At 42.9% G+C, this 25,052-nt stretch overlaps 2 protein-coding genes across 2 annotated transcripts in view; both read left to right on the top strand.

Annotated features, from left to right (window-relative positions):
- The window catches only part of LOC133837204 (hemicentin-1), a 188,392-nt gene that overhangs the window by 122,916 nt on the left and 40,424 nt on the right, over window positions 1–25,052 (top strand). The window contains 1 exon segment of the mRNA XM_062267880.1: window positions 23,355–23,499. Within this exon segment, the coding sequence (XP_062123864.1) occupies window positions 23,355–23,499 (145 nt within the window).
- Window positions 24,095–24,942, top strand: LOC133839162 (uncharacterized). The gene has a single exon (XM_062270516.1). The coding sequence runs from the start codon at window positions 24,252–24,254 to the stop codon at window positions 24,672–24,674; it is 423 nt and encodes a 140-aa protein (XP_062126500.1). The 5' UTR covers window positions 24,095–24,251; the 3' UTR covers window positions 24,675–24,942.

The raw sequence follows: 25,052 nt of genomic DNA on the forward strand, positions 1-25,052 counted from the left end.
ACTGGTTATGCGTAATCGCATATGTTAAACGGGGGAGCAAAGGGGAACGTATCTGTAGAATATTCGTGGGTTACGTGATGGAACTTCTCGTTGTAAATTTTGCACGTGGTTTTTGTTCAAGACTTTTCTTAATGGCACTCGCGGGTAAAAGTGTTTCGCACTAGCAAGTTCTTATCAGAAAGTGAGTGTCGCTCCTCCTACTCTCGCCTTTATCTAGGTCAAGGTCTTGGCTCTGCTAACTTGCTTTTACTTTCTTTTCCCTAAATTTGCGCATGCGCTGTTAACTCACTTTGCGTTGCACTTGTTTTGCGTTGCACATGCGCTGTTAACTTGCTAGGCTCTGTTTTGCGTTGCACATGCGCTATTAACTTGCTAGGCTCTGTTTTGCGTTGCACATGCGCTGTTAACTTGCAAGGCTCTGTTTTGCGTTGCACATGCGCTGTTAACTCAGCACAGCTGGGTGAGTGACCGTACGTGAGAGGAAAACTCTGGTATATATGTTTTTTGGGCTATTGTTTTTATTTTGAGGCGCAGTATGGTGCGTCACACTCCCCCCTTTCCCACCGGGCGAATAAAAATCCAGATACGTCCGGTTTTGGTTCGATTCACCTGATAGGTGGTGTCGAGGTAGTATGGGTGAACCTTGTCCTGGTTCCTCGTCCCTCGCTGCAGCGGACCTCCTCAACTAGGCCCCGGGTAGTTGGCGTTTCCACCTTCCAATTAGTAGGAGCTTCCACCAGCTCGCTTCCGTGGACTACTTCAGACATCAGACTTTGGTCCCCATCCTCCTCCAACGGCACCAAGTCCTGCCCCAGGACCTCCAATAGGTCGGAGAGAGGGTCGGTCTCCTCGTTGGCTGGGGAAGTCCTGGCGTACTGCCGGCGTAACCGAGGTCCGTCCGGTTCGTCGTCTGACGACGCGGACTCCCAGCGTGGACCTTCCTGAGGTGAGCCGTAGGGGGGGCATGGGAGGGGGATGCCCGTCGGGGTCGGACACGCCCATTTCCTGGAGTAGGCGTAGGATTGGTGTCTGGGGGCGTCGGAAAGCTGGTGGGAAGTATGGTGGTGGAACTGGGCGGTCGGTGATAGCTGGCCCCCGATAGTTCCAGCGCTCCGGAAGTTCGAAATACGTCGTGGGGGTTTCCTCCCCTGGAGGGAGGATGACATCCACCACCGCCCGGTCAATGCGGGTTACTCGCATTCCCCACGGGCGGATGGCCGGCTCGTACGTTATAGTATGGTCCACTTCGTGGACGAAGAAAGGCTCGTCCGCGTCACTGTCCTCGGTGGGAGGGGCCTGGTACCGCTGCGCCTCCGTTTCGGTCGGCGACGGGGGTCGGCCATACACCCCCGCCCTAGTCGTGGGTCGCGGCGTTGTCCGGGCCGGGGTGACCAAGCGCCTGGTGGGAGTCGGGAGAAAGGCTCTTCCGCCTCGCTATTTTCCTCCTTCGAATCCCCCTCGCTGACGGGGTTGTACCTTGCTCACGGACTGGCAGGGTCAAGAGTCATCCGGGGTTTATCCTCGGGCCACGGGGAATAATGCGGCTCCGTAGGGTCAGGAGTCATCCGGGGTTCAGCCTCGGGCCACGGGGAATAATGTGGCTCTGTAGGGTCAGGAGTCATCCAGGGTTCATCCTCGGGCCACGGGGAATAATGTGGCTCCGTAGGGTCAGGAGTCATCCGGGGTTCCTCGCCGGCGTTGTCGCGTGGCGGGGAGGGAAGCGTAAGATCGATCGGTTCCATATTCTGTAATGATTAAGAAAAGTAGTGGGATTATTGGTAGGGCGACTGAGGAAGTTGTGGTCGGAGGGATGGGATCAGAGTTTGATCACGGCTCCCGACGTGTCGCTCTCGTAATCTTCGGCCTCGGACTCAGGTCTTTGCTCCTGGAAATCCCGGAGATCTGCAATGTTAGCTACCCCTCTTTGGTTGGTCGTTGTATGTTGTAGGCGGACGATGTTTGCTGCTACGAACTTCTTTACCACGTACGGACCATCGAACTTCGCAGCTAGTTTTGCTGCGAAACCGTCGGCAGCATTGGAGAGATGGTGCTGCCGCAAAAGCATCTTTCCACCCAGAGTAGGTCGCCATTGCCTCCGGCGTAGATTGTAATGTCGACTCTGGTCATGGCTCGCCTGGTTCAGGTTTCCTCGTACGATTGTAAAGATCTCCTGCAATCTTTTTGCCTTATTGCCGGAGTCTTCTAGTTCGCTGGAGGCCTCTGGTGTCACTTCGTCATACAATCCTCCGGGAAGTCGTGGTTCCCTACTCTGTACTAGGAAAGCGGGACTGTAGCCGGTGGATTCGGAGATGCTGGAATTGATAGCTAATGTGATCTCTGGAAGCAACTCATCCCATTGGTTCTGCTGTCCGTCAATTAGTTGCGAGATCATGGTCTTAACTGTCCGGTTTGCTCGTTCCGTTGGGTTTTCATGTGGAGAATAGGGAGCAGTGTGTTGTAGGTCGACTCCGGCGGTTTTTAGGAATGCCTTGAAGGACCGACTAGTGAATTGTGTCCCATTGTCGCACACGAAACGTCGCGGAACCCCGAAATGAGCGAGGATGCGTTCTCGGAACGCACGCTGAAGGCTCGCAGTAGTGGCACTAGTTCTATCCATTTGGAAAACAAGTCAAAGAAAACGAGGAGCATGGTGTTACCTTGCTTGGAACGAGGAAGTGGGCCGACGAAATCGGCTCCAATGACGGCGAGGGGTCCGGCAGGCTTCTGCTGTGATGTTTTGAATTTTTGACAGCTCAGGCATTACCGGACGTGCTTCTTGACGTCCCGATGCATACCTGGCCAGTAGTATCGCTGACTGATTCGAAGAATGGTCTTACGTACTCCTAAGTGGCCGGCAGCTGGATGGTCATGACACTCGTGGAGAACGCGAGGTCGCATGGCCCGGGGTACACACAGCTTCCATGTAACGTCGTCGAAGTCATCGGACCGATGCACGATGTGTCGGAACAGTTGTCCGTCCCTGATGGTATAATCCGGGTAGCGTTGTGGTTCCTCACTCACCTGTTGTATGCGTCAGGATAACCAAGAACAAGGTTGGGCCTCCTCCTTTAACATGGCCAGCCTGGTAAGGGGTTGTCGGGAAAGAGCGTCGGCGACTACGTTCTGCTTTCCGGGTCGATATCGCACGTCGTATTGATATTGTTGCAGCTCTAAAGCCCAACGTGCCACTCGTCCATGTGGCAACTCAAGTGAATTTAACCACTTGAGTGCCAGATGGTCGGTGGCGACCTCGAATCGATAACCCTCCAGATAACAATGAAGTTTCATGATGGCCCAGATCACTGCGAGACATTCCTTCTCGGTGGCGGAGTAGTTCTCCTCCGCTTTGTTGAGCCGTCGACTAACGTAAGATATCACCAGTTCTTGACCGTCGATTTCTTGGGTCAGGACTGCTCCGATTCCTACGTTGCCAGCGTCAGTTTGTAGCACGAACTGCATGTGGAAGTCCGGGCACGCTAGCACAGGCGCGGTGGTCAATTAGAGTCTTTAATTCGTCGAACGCGACCTGCTGCTCTTCACCCCATGTCCACTTTCGCCCCTTTTTGAGGAGTTGTGACATGACACCGTAGCAAAGTTAGGAACAAACCTGCGGTACCAAGACGCCATGCCGATACACTGACGTAATTCTTTCAAACTAGATGGGGGAATTAATTCGCGGACCGCTGCCACCTTGCTGGGATCCGTGTGAATCCCCTCCTCACTGATCACATGCCCTAAGTAGGTTATTTTCGCTGGAAGAATGCGCACTTTTCGTGGTTTATACGTAGGTTCGCCCGCCGGAGCCTTTCGAACACTTCTCTAAGGTGTTTAGTGTGTTCCTCTAGGGAGTTTCCGACCACCACAATGTCATCCAAGTATGCGAAGGCGAAAGGTTCCATGTCGACTCCGATCACGGAATGTCGCTGGGGCCGAATGTAGTTCAAATGGCATCACTCGCCATTGATAAAGGCCGCGTCCTGGCACGGTGAAAGCTGTGGCCTCTCGACTTCCTGTAGCCATCGGTATCTGCCAGTAGCCGTTCTTGAGGTCCAACGTGGATATGTACTTTATGTGTCGTAGGCGTTCCAGGATGTAGGTAATCCTCGGAAGGGGGTATGCATCAGGAACTGATCGCTCGTTGAGTTGTCGGTAGTCCACGCACATCCGCCATTGCCCATTCTTCTTCTTTACTAGTACAATTGGGGCACCGCACTATGGGCAAAAAGTCGCAAAGTGCGGCATTTTTACATTTTTTTTTGTTCAGAATCATTAAATTGACTTTATTTTTTGAATTAGAATACTTAAAGAATACTGAAACATATTTTTACAACATTTTTAGACTTCGTTGGTAATTTTTTATTCGCCCATATTTAAAGACTATGGTCTGGACCCTCTAAAAAAAAAATTAGTGGGAAAATTTGTGATTTTTTCTGTCAATTTTATATTCAAATATTAAATCAAACAAAAAAGCATGAATATGGAATTTAATCGTCAAGGTATGTAATATTAATTATTGGCACTAAATTTGTAGTACATGTGATATATTGTCCAATCGTGCAATGTGTTGTTGGTATGTTTTTAGGCCGCTGCTAACAAATGTATCTGTGTTTCTGTGGAGTGTAACTAGTGCGTCTAGGCCGGTCGAGGCAATATTAAAGCTGAATGTTATTAACCAAACTGTTAACAATCAAATAGTGATAAACATTGTTGCCCGTTTTTGCACGATTTACGGCAAAACTCAATGTTGCAGTTGTATTTACGTCTTATTTTTCAACGATGCTTGATTTTTGGAGCAAAAACAACCGCCAACAAACTGCTGTGAAGCAGTTTGTTTTGCAAAATATCGATGAAAATGAATTAAGTGATGTTCAGGAAATCTTAATAAAAGATAAGCTTATTCAGTTTTACGGATTGAATAACACTAATTTACGAAAATGCAACAGAAAAGCCTGCGCAATGGCTTGCATCCTCGTTCATAAATGAGTTTCTTAAGATGATGTTCCACGCGTAAAGTCTGGCGTAAACGATTGACGTATACCTAGGCAGGACCAAGGTTAAAGTGAAAATTAGCATTTGAACTAGTCTATGAAACAGAAAAGTCAATGCTATTGTTGCATGACGTTTTGAAAAGTTTTTATATAATTTTATTTATTTGGACGTTGACGTACTAACAGCAGTACCATCAAGTGGCCCAGCGATACCAAGCACGGGCTTGTTTACGCGCGGACAAAACAAAATAAATTTGTAAACAGCATGCATTAAACGAAAACCGCGAATGAATATTAGAAGTCGCTGGACAGCTAATTAAATTATATTAAAAATATGTTAGAATATATGTATAATAAGATAAATAACAATTAAATACTCGATAAATAAGCTAATAATAAGGTTTTAAGCAAAGGAATAGATTTACTAGAGCAAACTACGTTATTGAGATTATTATAGTTCACACACAGAATACGGAAGGGATTATGGCAAGCAAAGTTAGTAGATCTACGTGAAATGAGCAGAGGAAGAAAATTCCTAGTGATCCTGACAGGAACTGCAAAACTAATTTGACTTAACAGCTCCAAAGAGTCTATTTCACCATTAATTAGTCTCTGTATAAAAACAGCACCTTGCATAGTTCTACGGTCAGAAAGAGAAGGAAGGTTTAGTAATAAAAGTCTACTTCGATATGGTGGTAATCTAATATTAGGATTCCAATTTAAACTACGAAGAGCAAATAATAAGAATTGTTTCTGCACCGATTCAATCCTATCTTGATAAACCCTGTACTGGGGATTCCAGACAAGAGATCCGTACTCAAGGATAGGACGAACCAGTGAGACGTATAAAGTCTTAGTGATGTAGGGATCATTAAACTCTTTCGACCAGCGTTTTATAAATCCCAAAACACCCATGGCCCTATTTACAGCAGACAGAATATGTTTATCGAATTTTAGTTTTGCATCAAGCAGAACCCCTAAGTCATTCACACCTTCAATTCGCTCAAGAGGAGTATCATATAACATATAGTTATTTAACTGGGAAGAACCCCTACAAAAGGTCATAAACTTACACTTATTGCAGTTCAGATGTAACATATTTACTCTGCACCAAGATTCTAGACGATTAAGGTCACATTGTAACAGTGAGCTCGCAAGACTATCATTAAATGTCAGGCAAAGCTTAACGTCATCGGCGTACATAAGTACACGGAATGCTCAATAACAGAAGGAAGATCATTTATGAACAAAGTGAACAATAGAGGACCCAAATGACTGCCCTGGGGCACACCAGAAGTGACTTGAACACATTTAGATACAAAACCATTAAAATAAACATTCTGAATTCTGTTGGAAAGGTATGAGGATATCCACTCAATTAGGCTATGAGGAAACCCTAAAACATTGCTTATACAGTAAAAGGTGATGATTAACAGAGTCAAAAGCTTTACTAAAATCGGTATAAATGACATCCGTTTGCATTTTATTCTCGAATCCTTTAATTACAATAGAAGAGAACTCCAATAAGTTAGTAGAAGTGGATCTAGACTTCACAAACCCATGTTGGTAAGGTAAAATTATAGATTTACACAGATGTTGCAGTTGAGAAGTTATAATTTTTCAAATGCTTTCGGAATCGCAGACAATTTAGATATACCGCGATAATTTTGAACTTTAGATTTGCTCCCTTTTTAAGGATAGGTATAATGTATGATTTTTTCCAGATTTTAGGAAAAGAACATGAGTTAACGGATAATTCAAACAATTTAAAAGCGGTTTACAGATACTACCAGCACAATACCTTAGCACACAACTAGGTACTCCATCCGACCAGCCGAAAAACAGGTTTTATAGCCAATAGTTCCGTTAAAATAGAGCTTTCAGTAATTAAAGGACCAAAAATACAATTAGATGAATTTAACTGATAAGGATAAGAAAAGGAATTTTGAGAACTTGGGACAGAATATGTCGTTTGGAAAAAGTCCGCAAATAAATCGGCAACATCATGACCATTAGATACTGTCATATTTTCCAAAGACATAAATGCTGGTGATGACGCGGATCTACGCTTCGAGTTAACGAAGTCGTAAAATCGCTTTGGATCACGCTGAAATCTTATTCTGCACCTACTCAAATAATTATTATAACACTCATTGTTATGAGTGCGAAAAGCAGCTTGTGCAACAGAATAACGCAGAAAATCAAAGGAAGAGCCAGTTCCTTTGAATTTTTGTAAAGTCTCGACTTACGATTTTTAAATTCGATAATTTCTTGGTAAACCATAAGGGTTTATCAGACAAATGTGGAATACTTGATGCACACAAGCATCAAATAGCGAGTTTAAAGTAGAATAAAAAAATTCCACCGCTATATCCAAGTTTGTAAACAAAGAAAGTTGGGACCAGTCAGTTCGAGATATAAGCAGAGAAAGTTTCTCAAAATCGGTTTTCCGAAAACAACGAGAAAGCTCACCACAACGTACACTCGATTCTGACGCAATAAATGGGAACTCCAACGTAATTTCTAAAGTGGGATGGTAAGGGTCTTCAGGGAAGATATAGGAGATATTCTCGATAGAGAACATGAATCTGGGTCTAAAACAAAAATAAGATCTAGAGACCTGTTTAAGCAATTTGGAATATCATTAATCTGAGACAATGATACCCCGAAGAGACTATCAATAAAAACATGGGATACAGAGGGGGAAAGTCCATTTATATTCTCGGCTGAAAGCCATGACACCCCAGCTATATTAAAATCACCAAGGACAATAAAGTGATCCCGATCAGAAAGCATATTAGAAATGTCATTAATAATAGAAAAATGAGCTAAATATAAAGCATCATCTGAAGCAGGAGGGATATATGAGCAAGAAATAAAAATGTTTAAACTACCAAAGGATAATCTAACAGCCACTAGCTCAATGTCAGAAGTGTGATCAATCAATTCTGAATTTAATTGAGCATCTACTGCGATTAAAACCCCACCACCGCGACGTACCTTGCGGTCACGTCTGTATACGGAAAATCTACTAGAAAAGATTTCCGTATCAAGGATGTCATTTTTTAACCACGTTTCAGTAAAGGCAATGACATTGAAAGGGAAAGATACACTATTTAAATATAAGTCAGTAAGTTTACTACAAATACCTCTTACATTCTGATAGCCAAGAAGTAAAGAGGATGTTAGTTTTGAACTGACAGACATAGAAGAAGGCTTTGCAATCAAATTCTTGCCACTACCAGGAAGAGAAACCGGAGACCGATTTTTCTTTTCGCAACAAATTCTTTAACTAATAGGTGTTCCGGCCAAAACTCTTTACTGCACATCATGCTAAATTGTTCAGCCGGAACACTTATTTTAAAAGACGAAATCTCTCGTTCATACGAGAAATTAAATTTATCTACTTTAACCCTGGCTTGGGATTTGGACTTAATATAAGCCCGAACATCATCAGATGTCGTATCAGGGAAAGCCTTGAAACGAAAATCTGCTTAAGAGGCGGCACTGCAACTAATGTATTGCGGACAACAGAGGTAGGAGCTGGAGGCGATTCTTGTATCGTTACAGCACTAACGATCTCAACAGAGGATGGTGATGGTTGAATTTCTTCAACCGTCTCCATCTCAGTCGGCAACAAAATCGAAGCCGGAGCCGGCGACTCCAATCTTAATGACGTAATGTCATGATCTGGAACATCCAGAGCTACCGAAGGTTGAGGGGACGGAGAACTAAACGACATTAATTCCCCAGCAGGTGGTACAGATAAGCTTGGAACATCAACTGGGACAGAAAGCTCGATTGGGGTAATCGACAGACGCGTATTGGCCTTTTTACGCTTCGGAGACTCGGTCAAGAGCTTCATACTCTTAAACCCAGAATCCAAAGCAGAAAAGCTATCGGAGAGTTTTTTAAAGCCCGCCAATATATCTTTAAAACCAGTTCGCGTCTGCCGTATAAACCCAGCAATATCGCGTTCAGAGTCCCTACAATGTTCACAAGTCCATCTCAATCCAGACTTGGCAGAAATCAAATCAACAATACGGCCGTTAAAGCCAGCACATTTTTCATGTGCAACGTTGTCGCATAACCAGCAACAAACAAAACCCATTTTGGCACCAACTGGCACCCGGCATTTCTTGTTATAGCAGACCAACATGTTGCTAAAACAAAGATTATTAAACCAATTAAAAAAAACAAAAAAAAGAAATAAATCAAAATAGGTAAATTATTTGCAAACTAATATGATCTGTACTTACGAAGAGCACAAAACACAGAGAGTATGCACAGGTCGAGCGAGACGCAAGATAGGTAGGCAACTACAACACCAAGAGAGGGAGAGTTACTATTCTAAAGAGCGTTGAGAGCACAAAGCACAAGCACTGAGAGTAAAGCGCGGGTCGAGCGAGACGCAAGATAGACGATAGCCAACAACAACACCAAGAGAGGGAGAGTTAACTATTGTAACAGCGTTGAGCGCAAAGAAAAGCAAGTGAAAAAAGAAGAGCGCGAAAGTAAACAAAAATACAAAAACAAAGTGCAGCGGCAACGAAAACAGAATTGTTTTGCTAACAAAGCAAAGCAAAGTTTGACCACACAATTTGTTGTTATATTTTTAGAAAAATGATAATAATTTACTAAATACACGAAAGCACACAGCGATTTAACGATCTGTAGTTAAATACAAGTGAGAGAGTAAAATTAATGTTATAATAATTGTAAATAAATATGAAATTTAATGAAAAATCACAAATTTAAGAGGGAAGAAAAAAAAACACGTCCGACTGCGAATGCGAGAGCGAGCGAATTGCTACATAATGTGAGTTTGAGGTATGCCCATCAAAAGTTAAAGTAGGTACTTGATGTATTTATACGTTAATACTTATAAGTGGTATCCAATGTCTCAAATTTTGCATAAAGTACTAGTACATTGGCACCAAAAATATGGAAACCTCCGTACTTCTTCTAAGGGCTCTCCGTGAAAATGTGTCAGAAGAGCGCAAAAAATTGTACAAACTCGATATGTTTTCTCATGCAAGGAAAAACAGCCGCCTGAATACTATATCATATGTGTTTAATAGAGCATTGGATTCCTCTGACCCACTGCTTTCAACTGTAAATCTAAAGGAAGGCCAAAGATTAAACTATAAAAAAGCCTACCAAGAGATGTTATAGCTCTTTTGGAATCTCCTGATATTGAGCCTCCAATAACATGGGCATGTGTAGACAATAATGATAATCAGGTAGAAGAAGGCGGAGATAATGAACTCGAAATTCAGGCAAAGTTCCCTGGAGTTGGAGGAATAGCTTTGTGAAGAATAAATTAATAACTGGGCACCAAGGTGTGGAGTCACAAAACATAATATCGGGCTCTAATTAATTTTTGATTTAATTTTGCATGGATCCAAATCAAATTTAAAATGCGAATTTGCTAAAAATATATTAATTTAATAAATGTAGTTTAATTTTATTAAATATATTACATTAAAATATTTTAAAACAAATTTTTAGAAAAAAAAAAACGAAAATTATAACCTAATGGAAAGGTGGGCGGGAAGAAAGGCGTAGTCCAATGGAAAAAAGAAAAAATCCGAAATTCGATATTTATTTTTTAGGTATATGTACAAAGTTTCATGTTTCTTCAAAAATGGTAAAAATGCCGCAATTCGGGACTTTTTGCCCACAGTGCACTGTGGAAACTATAAGAAGGCTCGATTAACCCATCCTTCAGCAATTGGTCGACCTGTTCGTCGATGATCCTTCGCATGGCTGGGTTCTTAGGAAAATAACGCTGTTTGATAGGTCGCTCGTCTCGCAGTGTTATAGTGTGTTCCGGTTACCCCCTATCATTCCGTCGAACTTGGGGAGTTGCTCCTGTAAGAAGCCCTGAAGGCTTGGCGCAATGTCTGCAGGCCATGGGGAAGGTCCTTGTTCGTCTGGGTCGGATCCCATCTCGAGGGCTGGAGCGAGGGCTCAGCGAGACGAATTCGCGAATCAGTCAATGTGTTCTCGGGGGTACTTAGTCGCGCTGCCAACTCTTCATGAAACTCGTGGTGGCACCGGTATCCACAGTTCCCTCGGTGGGCATACCTTCGATCTGGATCCTGGCCACGATTCTCCCACCGGTTAGATATATCGTGGGGGTTACTGGCGGGTCGTGGTGTCCATCGTCCTCTGCTCCTCCCGTCGGGGTAGAGGACGATGACCGTTTCCCGTCCCGTTGCTCCGACAGCAATGGATCGTGCGTATATCCCGTTTGCCACAGTCCCAACAGAATATCACGGCCGGATTCTGACATACGGCCTGTAGATGTCCTGGTTCCGCGCATCGTCGGCAAACCCGGGCTACATCCGGCACTGAAGATTGTCCTGCGGGAGTGTTCCGAACGGATGGTTGGCGGGGCCTGTCCTCGGGTGGTCCTCGGAAAGGGTTATGCCAAGTCGGTGGAGTCTGGGTTGGTGGATATGCCTCGCGGCGGGACGGTGCCGGGTGTGAAATGGCAGTCGCCGTCGCCAGTGAGGTCCGTGGCTGGATACGATCCTGGATGTATTCGAACTCCGTGGCTAACTGGATCAGTTGGTGGAGACTTATGATCTCGTGTCGACGGGCGTAGTACTGGTATTCGGGGCGGGCGTTGTCGTAGATTTGGTCCAACTCTTGCGTCGTGCTGTAATCAGCATGGTGCATGAGGAACCCAATTTCCATGACATAATCCTTGAAGGATTCGTTTTCTCGTTGCTTACGATCGCGGATGTTATCTTCTAACCTTTCGAAATACCGCGTGGGCAAGAAAAACCCGATAAATTCCTTACGGAACTCCGACCAAGGGACTGCGCTCAGCCCACTGGTTCGGAACCAACGTGCGGCACGATCCACCAAGCCTTCGGCCATACTCCTTGGCAATGCATCGACCGAGATCCCATATGCCTGAGCCCGTTCCTCCAATGCCTCGACAAAAACCAACGGATCACCCTGAAACGGGGAACGCGGCGTGGGTGAAATGGTTCTGAGCGTGTAATCACACTGGCCCAATCACACTGTACACGCTGTTCCGGCGTCGACTGTAGTAGTTTGTAGTCACACTACTACAGCTAACGGGAAGAAATTGGGGGTTCGTGCGAATAGTATGAAACGTAGCACGCGGCGTGGGTGGAATGATTGTGAGTGTGTAATCACACTGGCACAGCCGCACTATCCACACTAATCCAGCGTCGACTTTAGTACTGGTAGTCTCACTGTTACCGCGAACGGGCACTTTGCTTTGCACGAGCACTACGGAAAACGAGGTACACAGTATGAGTGAGACAAATGCTGGCGTGTGATCACACTGGCACAGTCACACTGTACACACCGTAGGTAAAAACGCCTACTTACTAGGGATTTTAGTTGCTTTGGCCGACAATTTGGTATATTATGCCGTCTATGGTATATTTTGAATCTGGTACTATATCAATATAACAAATATACAATTTTGTATATTTTTAGTATTTTCGAATTTTCGGTATATTTAAAAAAATACCGCAACATTTTTTTTATTCAAAATGGGTAGCGAGTATCTCACAGTCGAGCACACTCGACTGTAACTTTCTTACTTGTTTGAATGTGGCACTATATCGATATACCAAATATACCGTTATGTATATTTTTGTAGTATTTTCGGTATATTTTGAAAATAATACCGCAGTATTTTGCTTTCATTCAAAATGGGTAGCGAGTATCTCACAATCGAGCACACTCGACTGAAGCTATAAAGTTTTCCAGACTTTTGCAAATAGAGTCTTGATTTTAGTATTTGTGTGGGGGGGCGTCTTCAGATAAATAAATCAACCCTTTAGAAATTTGAACTCTACAATTACTTTTATTACACTTGAAAATACACTTGTTTGTGAATATGCAAAAAGCACTAAAAGTGGGCAGGGTGAGCAACATGAGGAGAAACTAGATCAGTGTGACTGCGCGTGTGACAAGGTCACACTCACACTTTGTCACTATCGATATCAATCGATCGCGACCATACTGTCAGCTGTTTTGAGTGGTCACACCTGCCATCATCTGGCATCAACATCCTCCCCCCTTACAATGAGTTGCAAACGGTTTTATTGTCCACATGGACCGGACAGAATCCAACCCAATGTGGAGTTCTGGGCCATTGGCAAACCGTTGGTGCTCGGCAGGATGCCAGGTTGAATGATGTAAGGATACACATCAGTGCCGAGCACCAGAGACACCATTTATGGCTGGAACCAGCGTTCGTCGGCAAAAGTAATGCTGCGCAACTGCTCCAAGTTCTCACCATCGAAAGGTCGGAGGTGGGTGCGGGGGCAAAGCAAACATCGACGGAAGTCGGATGTCCGTGAGCGGATGATCGCCATCCATACGCCCTCCGTACCAACGCGGCAACTTTATGCGCTGGAATAAACGCTCAGAAATAAAAGTCGCTTCGAACCCCGAGTCGATTAGTGCTCGTGCGGTGTATGTAGTACCTAGATGCCATACATTGACAACCGCCGTGCCGAGAAGGATGTTCTGAGCGTTAATGGCAAAGTAATTTTGCACATTTGTTGCCGATTGATTCGGAGTGGACTGTATGTTGGGAAGTGTGGCTGAAGTCGAAGAGGAAGAGGCATCATTGTGGGCACTGTCGCCCCGATGGAGAAGAGTGTGGTGCCGCCTCTTGCATGTCAAGCAATTGTGCGCACTCGTACACTCTCGGAGTTGGTGACCTCTTGCAAAACAATTCAAGCAGAGGCTCTTCTGTTTGATGTAGGTCATCCAATCATTGACCGACATCTCAAGGAAGCTGGGACAGACCCGGTCAGGGTGGTTCTCTTTTGAGCACAAGTCACACGAGTAACTCGGGCCTTGAAAGAGTTAACTCGCTTTGAACTCTGCTGTGGACGGGATGGTCCAGCGGTAGAGTTCTGCGAGTTGAAAGTTTGCTTCACGTCCTCAACAGCCTCGAGTGTACGATAACGCTCGTTGAGGAACGTGCTCATGTCCTGCCATGAGGGAATCTTGGACTTGTCTATCAATGATTGCTCCCATAGTGAGAGTGTAAGTTTGGGGAGCTTGGATCAGCAAAGAAAGACCAGGATGCAATCGGCGAAAGGACTAGAGACTGAAATGTCTGAGTGGTCAAGAGTGGTCAAGCACCGCTGAATCGTGCCATGCAGCTGCTTTATCGCTGCACCCGACTCTTGCGAAACCGTGGACAGGTTGAAGAGTGAGAGATCTCATTGGCCTCATCTGCAGTTTTTGAATTGAGATGGAATAGTCTCTCAACCGGAGTCAACCTCGGATTGTTGACGTAGATGGCCGTGAAAAGATCACGGAAGGTCGGCCACCGCAAGTAATCCCCACGGAATACATCGGTGTCAACTGGAGGGAGCCGGCAGCCATTGGAGTACACAGGAGGAGCGGATGCTTCACTCCTGGTTGATTCGGATACTTGGAACGGCTAGTTGCCTGACTATGTGGAGCAATTGGAGGTTTAGGACAGAGTCTTTGCCGACGAAGAAGCAGACGGCGACGGACGATCAACTTTGACTCGGAGTTGAGCGGCAGGAGTGGCGGATTTGGACCCCGAAGGAGCGGGCGAAGCGGACGACAGGCGACGAGCTGTGGTCGGAAGCTTTAATGAAAGTTGAGAGTCTTTTTCACTCTTTTGGCTTTTGGACATACTATGCTTCGGCAGTCATTTTAGAGTCTTTTTCTCGACAAAAAAACTCAAAATAAATCGGACAGCCGAAAGCAAGCACAAAATAGAGAGGAACTTCGGCTGTCACAGGATAGTGAAGAAGGACGACACAAAAAATAGACGGAAATATATATGGAATGGATATGGAATATATGTTTGGATATGTGTGTAAGTGTCGTGTATAAATGGATAAGTGTATGTATGTGTGTCGTATGAGTGTAGCGGATCCTCGCGCGTTTGTTTCTAATAGCGTGCCAACTTGCTTGTTATTTAGAATAAAACAACACGAAGAACTTGCATACACTAGAGTGTGTTAAAAAGCAGACGAAACGCGAAACGACAGAAATGTAACAAAGTACATACAACAACGGCCAAAACGGAAAATATAAGCGAACTCTTTTAAACTGTATAGATACTTACACATACATATACAAATAAGGATATATATATATATATATATACTGTGAAACGTTATACACAAGATAGAAAAGATAGCGGAAAAAATGCCGGTGGGACGCTTTTGTACTTATATATATGCTGTGTCACATATATATAAGGTACGAGGAAAAAAAGAATGGCGCGAACACGACACTTGCTCAAAAAATGTATGGAGAAAAAAAAATGTATTACTTATCTTGAAAAAACCAATTGCTTGCTGGGGTTGAGCGATGGAATCCGGCTCGAAGGACCAAAATGTGTAGGGGGCGTCTTCAGATAAATAAATCAACATTTTTGAAATTTGAACTTTACAATTGCTTTTATTGCACTTGAAAATACACTTGTTTGTGCCGGTCAGCGAAAGTTGAACATATGTGAATATGCGAAAAGCACTAAAAGTGGGCAGGGTGACCAACATGAGGAGAAACTAGATCAGTGTGACTGTGCGTGTGACCTTGTCACTATCGATATCAATCGATCGCGACCACACTGTCAACTGTTTTGAGTGGTCACACCTGCCCTCATCTGGCATCAACAGTATTTATTTATTTTTGGTCGCAATCAGAGAGAAAATATCGAAATTATAAATAAAAAATACTTTTGTTGGGAAAATTGACTACTTTCTAGAGGTCTTAGTTAGTTTGACTGACAATCTGGTACATTTTGGGTATCTCACAGTCAAGCACACTTGACTGTAGGTCTCTTACTTATTTGACTTTGTGTTAAAGAGATCTGGGATACGGATAATGTCTGGTATGTATAGGTCTGTCAGTATTGATTCGTATTTCTCCAACAACTTTTGTAGAGTATGTCAATTTTTAGTCAGATTCTACGAACAGTGTTTTATATATGTGAGAGATATTCAGGCATGCTCCGGTATTCACTTTTCGTTTTCGTTTTTGGGTAAAAACCGAGATTTTCGTCTTTAGGTTCTCCAGTTTTCACAAGTTTTTGTTCATCGTTTTGCTATCGGAACGTTTCGTTTTTTACTGCCGGAACAGCTGACTTGTGTTTTGGTCAGAAGTAAACATCGCGAAAAAATGCCTTTCGTATGTCCAATTTGCTGCGTGGATAGGACTCACATAAGGATAATTTTGTCCTCCATAGATGACTTAAGCTTCCCCTGAAAGAAATATAATTTGCCTTTTGTCTTTTTAGCAAATAAAGATTTAAAACTTTCTTTAAAAAAAAATCCGTTGTACGACAATCACCTGTTCCCCACAAAAAAGGGATGTCACCTTTTTAATGGATTTCATTCCGATGTTTTCAACAATTTTTTTTATAAAATTTTAGCACTTAAGTAATTAAATTAAATAAATTCATTTTTAAAAACATATTTTACCCAACTTCAACAAATTCAAACAACATGATCAATTCGAACCGTCGTCAAATGCAGACGTGTATTTATTGTGCTCCGGCAAAAAATATTCAATAAAATCACATAAGTGCAGTGACTGGTTTAAAAAAAAAAATCTACAATAACGCTAAAGACGCTCTTTGCGATGAAATCGCTAATGTTTATATTGATTGATTAACTAATTAATGTAAATCATAACAATTAAAACTCTAACTAATCAATCTCGATTACAATGAGTCAAAACGACATTCGTACACAACGTCACCGTGAGAAAGACGAGAGACGGCTCTCACAACAAAGAAACAACGGGTACTTCTCTTTTAAGGCGACCGAAAATAATGCAAGCTCTGATCAAGTGCGGTCAATTACCCCCAACTCGACCGAATTCTTAAACGTATAGAGTAATAGAGCGCGCTAGTTACCAGTCCAGTGGCCGAGGGAGTCTCATTTGCGAGAGAATTCTGTAATATGTTAGAAATACTCACAAATAAAAGCACTGTGCTGTTTGGAGAACAGAATAAGACTGACTATTTCGTCAGTGGCAATTTATTACAAAAGGCCTGAACATGTGTGTGTATGTGTATCGTCAGAGTTGCATAGAGTAGGCTTGGAGTTGCATAGAGTAGGCTTGGAGTTTCCGGATCGGCATTATTCCATGTGGCCGGAGAGAGGGGGCATGGTAACTCGCTCATGCTCTCCCTCGCTACCATCGATGTCTCTGCAGTATAAGAGCGCAGTAACCAGCACCGTAATTTCGCTAACAACGTCAACCGTAACAACAACATCAACCGCAACAAACAGAACAAAAAAGCAATGAACATATTAAGCCAGACTGATATGGATCGCTACATTCAAATTAAAAGAAAGATAAGCCCTCTAAATTCTCAACGCAAAATAACCCGTGGCATTGCTAGCCTAGTTGCAGTAGAAACGGACATGAACTCGAACCGATTTAAAATCTTGGCAGACGCCTATGAGGTTGAGGCGGCCGAATCTACTGAAGTCGAGAAAAGGAAGCCAAAGCCTACGACTATTTATATACGAGAAAAAAGTTCCAATGTTCTCGCCAACAAAATTATAGAGCTTATTGGCAAGGATAACTTCCACATAATACCCCATGTAAAGGGCAACATTCACGAAACAAAAGTTCAAACAAATTACAGAGTATTATCGAAATATCTTACCGATAATAAAAATAACTTTTACACGTATCAGCTTAAAAGCAGTAAAGGCCTGCAAGGGTATAGAATCCGAAGTAACGCTTGCAGAGGTAACAAAGGCACTACAAGAGAAGGGATTTAGCGCAAAGACAGTCTTCAATATCCTTAACAGGGATAGAAAGCCGCAGCCACTCTTTAAGGTTGAGCTCGAGCCAGAAATTAAGGCCCTGAAGAAATACGAAGTGCACCCTATATACAATCTTCAGTTCCTGCTGCACCGCCGAATTACAGTTGAGGAACCGCACAAACGCAATGGTCCGGAACGATGTGCGAACTGCCAAGAATATGGCTATACAAGGTCATACTGTAAACTGCTCCCGGTGTGTGTAGTTTGTGGAGAGCTTCATGACTCCGCACAATGCCCAGCGAGCAAAGATGACAGTAACTCGAAAAAGTGCGACAACTGCGGTGGCAATCACACTGCTAACTATAGAGGTTGCCCAGTTTATAAGGATCTAAGAAGCCGCATCAGAAAGGAATTACCGCCCGCACCCAAAATAAAACGTTGAAAGTCTCAAGATCAAACCCTGAAGTCTTCTTCTCGACTGCAGGCAGATCCTCACTAGGACCTATTAACTCTGACAAAAGTGTGACATACGCAAGCGCTTTAAAATCAGGACCGGTTACCCCTGCCCCAAAAAGTTCATTTTTGCAATCAGCATACCTAGAACCGAACATTGCTCAGCAGTATCAATCGCCGGAGCAGTCAAATAGCAACTTCGAAGCTATGATATGCAGCTTACAACAAAGCCTAACAGAATTTATGTCATTTATGCGGACAACTATGCAAGATTTAATGCGAAACCAAAATCTATTGATTCAAATGCTGGTTACACAACAATCCAAATAATGACTCCCCTACGGATCTCTACGTGGAACGCTAACGGCGTTTCGCAGCATAAACTTGAGTTAGCTCAATTCCTACTCGACAATCAAATCGACGTAATGCTGCTTTCAGAAACACACCTTACAAACAAATACAATTTTCAACTACAAGGATATTCTTTCTACGGAACAAATCATCCAGATGGTAAAGCACATGGTGGGACTAGAATTCTAATCAGAAGCCGTATAAGCACTACTATCATATCAAATTTGCTAAAAACTACCTACAGGCCACATCTATAAATATACAATTAATTACTGACAATCAACTTACACTAGCCGCCGTTTACTGCCCCTCTCGCTTCACTATAGCTGAAGATGAGTTTATGCAGTTTTTCAACTCACTAGGAGACCACTTCATAGCAGCAGGAGACTACAATGCCAAGCACTCACACTGGGGATCTCGTCTCGTGACTCCAAATGGAAAGCAGCTCTACAATGCCATTATCAACGCCAAGAACAAGCTCGACTATGTTTCTCTTGGCACACCAACATACTGGCCGGCAGACCCAAAGAAACTACCCGATTTAATAGACTTTGCGGTTACCAAAAACATTCCAAAAAATCTGATAAGCGCCGAATGCCTTTCGGATCTTTCATCTGATCACTCGCCTATACTGTTTATTCTACTCCGGCATCCAGGAACATTGGAACAATCACTAAAATTGACCTCACAGAAAACCATACACACACAGATAATATACAGAAAGTATTATATATTAGCTCACACATTGAGCTAACTCCCCATCTCAACAATTAAGCCGACGTAGAAACCGTGATGCCTATTAGAAATCCCACAGGAGGCTGGGCGCGTAGCGATGCAGACAGAGCCAGCACGTTTGCCAACCATCTTAAAAATGTATTCCAACCAAATCCTGCAACGAGTGCGTTTACTTTGCCGACTTTCCCAAATGAGCCTCAGCTTCAACATGAGCCAATCGAATTTCGCCCAAATGAAATCGTTAGAATCATCAAAAATCAACTGAATCCGAAAAATCCCCGGGCTGCGACCACATAACTCCCAAAATGATCATCGAGCTCCCATATTGCGCCGCTTGCACTATCACCCTGCTTTTCAATGCCATCGCAAAACTTGGCTACTATCCATTGAGATGGAAAAAGTCAATTATAATAATGATAGCAAAGCCGGGAAAAGACCACACAATCCCCACGTCGTATAGACCTATAAGCCTACTTTCATGCTTATCTAAACTCTTTGAAAAATGCGTTTTGACTCGGATAAACATATACCTAAGACTCCAGGAAGGAATCCCGTCACATCAATTTGGGTTTCGTGAAAAGCACGGAACAATTGAGCAGGTCAACCGGATAACATCAGAAATTCGGTACGCGTTCGAAAAACGAGACTACTGTACTGCCATATTTTTAGATGTCTCTCAAGCATTTGATAGAGTCTGACTGGAAGGTCTTATGTACAAGATCAAGACAATGCTCCCCAACAACACCCATAAGCTTTTAGAATCTTACCTTTACGACAGAAAATTTGTTGTGAGATGCAACACTGCTATATCTGATGATTTCATTGTTGGAGCTGGAGTTCCTCAAGGTAGTGTGCTAGGGCCAACACTATACGTGCTCTACACAGCAGACATCCCGACAAGCACACGAATAACAACATCTACGTTTGCTGATGATGCAGCTGTTCTTAGCCGCTCAAAATGCCCGAGGAAAGCAACTGCGCAGCTAACTCTTCATATGGTCGATGTTGAAAAATAGCTATCAGATTGGCGAATTAGAGTGAACGAACAAAAATACAAGCACGTTACATTCATCCAAAACAGGCAAAACTGCCCGCCGCTAACGTTAAACAACAACTACTCCCGCAAGCAAACGAAGATACATATTGTGACGAACACCACGATGTTCTACTCTTCTAGGCCTACTCTGTCTAGCTAACTTGCCGGCTCAGTTCAGGGCTGGGGTGGGTCTTTCGCTTCGACTGGGTAGTAAGTCATCATAAATTAAAGTGTAGACAGAGTGTAATACTTGGGGAGAGGGAAAGTACTCATTTCGCATCAACCTTAACGCTCGCATAACCAGTGCCCAATTAAAATCAAAAGTTTAACACATCATTGTTTTCTTCTCCATGTGATACATTATTTTAATAAACATTCTTCATATTGTTAAAAAAAAGTTATCTCTAATGAACAATAGTGCTTGATTAATTGAGCTTTTATTTATCGTTACGTTAATTTGTTTTGTTTAAACGTTTGCCTTCATGACTTAATAATACGAAAAATATGTAACCAACACGGACCAACACGGAATCGAGAGCCTCACAATCACAACCCCAATCAACTATGATTACAGACACGGCTATGCCGTACTTACGCACTTTCCATCGATGTTAGCAGGCCTGATAACTGATGAATCCGTCGTAGCATATATGATTGTTGATGATAGCTGTTAAAGATGATAAAGTGTTATGATTATAAGGCTATCGAATCCCTATGTACCCCATGTTGGCTGTATAAAAGTCGAAAAAAATGAGGTAGTTGATTTGACAAGTACTAATTACAGGTAGGCGAGGACCGCAATGTGCAACACCTATTCCACTCTATGGAGGGTCTAGCGTCTGCAATTGCCAGCAGTATGACCAATTAGCTGCATAAAATAACATTTTTACCGCAAGGTCTATACAGATTGACACTACTTACCAATCAGTGGCAAAGATTATAGAGAAAATTCAGCAATTTCAATTTCTCTAATAGAGACGGCCACTCCAGGTTGGCGACGAAAGGAAACCTTGGATGCCAAAAGTGTTGGTATTCTTTTCTTATTTACAGTACTATTTTATCTTAATTTTTCCTTTTTTTTTTTTTAAATTGTCTGAAGTTGAAAAAGTGAAGATGGCTGCCCTTAGTGAGTGCTCAATGCACCTCTGTGTGGATCAATAAAATTCTCCTCGTTCGATAGACTCAACAGAGGTCTAACAGTTGAGCTATGATAAGTAGAGTTGCCAACTTAATTAAGGCTTTGGCGCATCAGCTGATGCTTTGATTTTGTGACAATCAGATGTTTTTTTGCAACTTTAATTGTCATTAGACAACTATCTCACAATATCTAGGAGTACACCACGACAGAAGACTCACATGGCGCCGGCACATTGAAGCCAAAAGAAGACACCTAAAGCTAAAAGCCAGCAGCCTTCATTGGCTTATCAACCCTCGGTCTCCCCTTAGCCTTGAATATAAAGTTCTGCTATGGGGGAATGCCAGCAATAGTAATATTGACGTAGTCCAGCGAGCTCAGTCGAAGATCTTGAGAACAATCACCGGGGCACCGTGGTACGTTCGCAAAACGAAAACATACAACGCGACTTAAACATCTTACCAGTCAATGAAGTGATCGCAGAACAGAAGGAAAAGTACTTTACCAAGCTGCTGTTGCACCCTAACCACCTGGCGAGAGGTCTAACAAGGTTCAGCAACCAATCACGTCTTCTTAGAAGAAGTTTCAATAAATAAAAGTCGAGCACACTCGACTGTAACTTTCTTACTTGTTTTAACTTGCTTTTCCATTCCACCAAAAGTATGGCAGCTTAGGCGATAACCATGAGTTATCGGACTTATCGGTCGCTCACCAAAACGAAAATTGTTGTTGCCGTCGCCAAAAATTTTATTTGCAAATTTGAGGTGGAGTCAGAAATTGGTCCTTTTAAAAGTAATTATAAGCCTAATTGATATTCTGGCGGCATAAAAAACGACGAAAAAAGATTTCTTGTTCTTCTTTGCGTTTTTTACGAATTAAGGTTGAAAACAGTTCTGGTTAGAACCAGTATTCATTCAGAAATTATGGTGTTTTCCGGAGCAAGTCTTTGTTCAGGCTCCTGCTCCTGCTCTAGGTTGAAAAGGTCGTTGTCTTGGTGGAGGTGCTGATTAGTTGGGCATGGTGTATAGCAGTCTTGAATTGCTTAAGTGGTACAGGGGTAATTGACACTTGGTAAGAAAGGGTTTCAATGATCCTGGTTGCGCAGCAAACTTTATAAATGCAATGCATTCCTTGGTTCTTTTACAGCTAAAAGACGTGGCAATATTCCACTGAGCCCCCGTAAGCATACTTTCTTAGAAGAACTTTGCCTCCACAGCTGTTCGATAACTCTTTTATTGGGTCAGAAGAATTTTCCTATACGTCAACTTGGTTAAGAATTAATGACAGCTGATGGTACACCATTTAATAGAATTCCATAATGGACGAACTACTTTAGGTTAACGACTTGATACTCGAGAGTGTTTAGATCTCTCTTATCTGCATAATAACTGTAAGACGTCTGAAAATAACTTTCCAGTTCATCGCAGAGTTGTATGATTCCACCACTGTTTCCGATTCGCCAACTTTGTACGTATTGCCAACGTAAGTTAGTTAAATCTAATTTTCAAACGGACTGACGCGCATGGCTATATTGTCTCGGCTGTTCATGCTGACCTAGAATATATATACTTTATGGAGTCGGAGAAGGCTTTTCAACCTGTTACATGAGTTCCTACATTGCTACATCGCAAAGGGTATCAAATGAACTAATATAACGCGTTAATAAAATGATATTCACTTTACAATTAAGTGAAAGTGGAAAATACCAATACGCAATTTGACAGCTATATTTGACTTTTGATGCAATCCACTGAGTTTCGATCAAATTAAAACTGAAAAGTTTTTCAACAAAAATATATTTTAGCCTTTATATTTCCTGTGATGATTCTACCAAATTGCTCCAAATAAACTTTCCATTTTTTATTTTTACATTTTAGACATCAAGTGACGGAAATCAAACGACCAGTACGCTTTCTATCAATTTAAGTAAGACCGATTCCGGAAAATTTTTATCATGTAAAGCATATAACCATGCTGTCCCATCTGATCCTTTAGAAGATGGATGGAAATTGGATATACAATGTAAGTATAACATTACTAAATGTAACAATCACAGAAGGAATTTCCGTCACTTTTATTAAAATAAATGTATCAATCACAAGAAGGTATCTTCGTCATTTTTATACCCGCTACCGGGTAGAAGGGTATTATAACTTTGTGCCGGCAGGAAATGTATGTGTCGCAATGTGAATCCTAGTAAATGTAGCACTCTGGTAATTTGGGAATTCGGGGAATTCCCCTGCTTCTGCTTTACTAGCTGATATTGAGCGAAAGCACGGCAGCAGAGGCAGAGACGCTCTGCTGCTGAGTGAGGTTCGATGGTAAGATACCAAGTGTCTTGAGTAAGACAGAGATAGCTGCATACGCTCGACTTGAGTGAGTTTATGACGTGAGCGCGTATGCTGAAATAGTCAGTTGAGCTTGGGTATTCGAACCGATCGGAACTCGCTGTGCAGCTGCGTCAATCATCAAAAGTATCAACATGGATAACATACCCTTGCCGCCGACATCAGAAGTGGGATTGGCTCACTCTACCCAAGTTTTGCCCTGACACCGCTGGAGCAGATGCATCAGCTTGGTGTACTACAGTGGACTTAATTTTTACGGATAATGCTCTCGAAGGCAGTGCGCCTGTGATTGCGTTAAGCAAAGCATTAGAAGGCAGTGCATCGCAATGGCTGTCCCAAATATGCTTCGCTGGCATCACATGGCCGCAGCTTAAGGAAATCTTCATCCAACGTTTCGTGAGCATTGAGACAACTTCTGCCATACTGATGAACATTTTGAACGGACGTCCCAAAACTGGAGAGAGTTTCGCTGAGTACGGCAGTCGCATTGTCACCCTATTGCTCTCTAAGTGGAAGGCAAAGAATTTGGAGGAGATTGCGGTATCAGTAGCGTTAGCTCACATGGCTCAAATTGATAATAAATTGTTGCGTTGGCTGTTTACAACGAATGTGACGACTCCTAATGAGCTGCAGCAGCAGCTACAGGCTTACGCTTTCAAGAAGAGTAACAACGAGGACGTCGGATATTCGACGGGTCCGGATAAAAAGAAAACAAGAATACAGTCGCAGGTGAAGTGCCATTTTTGTGGAAAAGCTGGCCACAAATATGCAGAATGCCGCTCTCGAATGGAGAAAGCATCAGCCCCAACAGAGCAGCACGGCCGGAGTGAAGGATCGATCAAAAATTAAATGTTTTAAGTGCGGTGAAAACGGACATGTGGCTTCTGTATGCCCCAAAAATCGTACTGGTGGAAACAGCAAGAGCTACGAGAAGCGAGTTGACGTTTGTACAGTAGCTCCACCAAGTGGAACAATTACCTTATCCAATGAGTCTATTCCATATTGTATTGATTCTGGAGCCGAATGTTCACTGGTCAAGGACAGTGTAGCGGATAAATTCACCGGAAAACGATTTCACAATATTGTAACTTTAAATGGCATAAGTAACGATTCAATTTGTAGCACATTGCAAGTTTTGAATAATATTAATATTAAACAATATTGTTTAGAAGTTTTATTACATATAGTTATGGACAAATATTTGAAGCATGACGTGTTGATTGGCCG

The sequence above is a fragment of the Drosophila sulfurigaster genome, chromosome 2R, assembly GCF_023558435.1.
Source record: "Drosophila sulfurigaster albostrigata strain 15112-1811.04 chromosome 2R, ASM2355843v2, whole genome shotgun sequence".
NCBI lineage: Eukaryota > Metazoa > Arthropoda > Insecta > Diptera > Drosophilidae > Drosophila > Drosophila sulfurigaster.

Excerpts from the sequence above, each read along its gene's own strand:
- LOC133839162 (XM_062270516.1), top strand. The coding sequence starts at position 24,252 with ATGAACATTTTGAACGGACGTCCCAAAACTGGAGAGAGTTTCGCTGAG.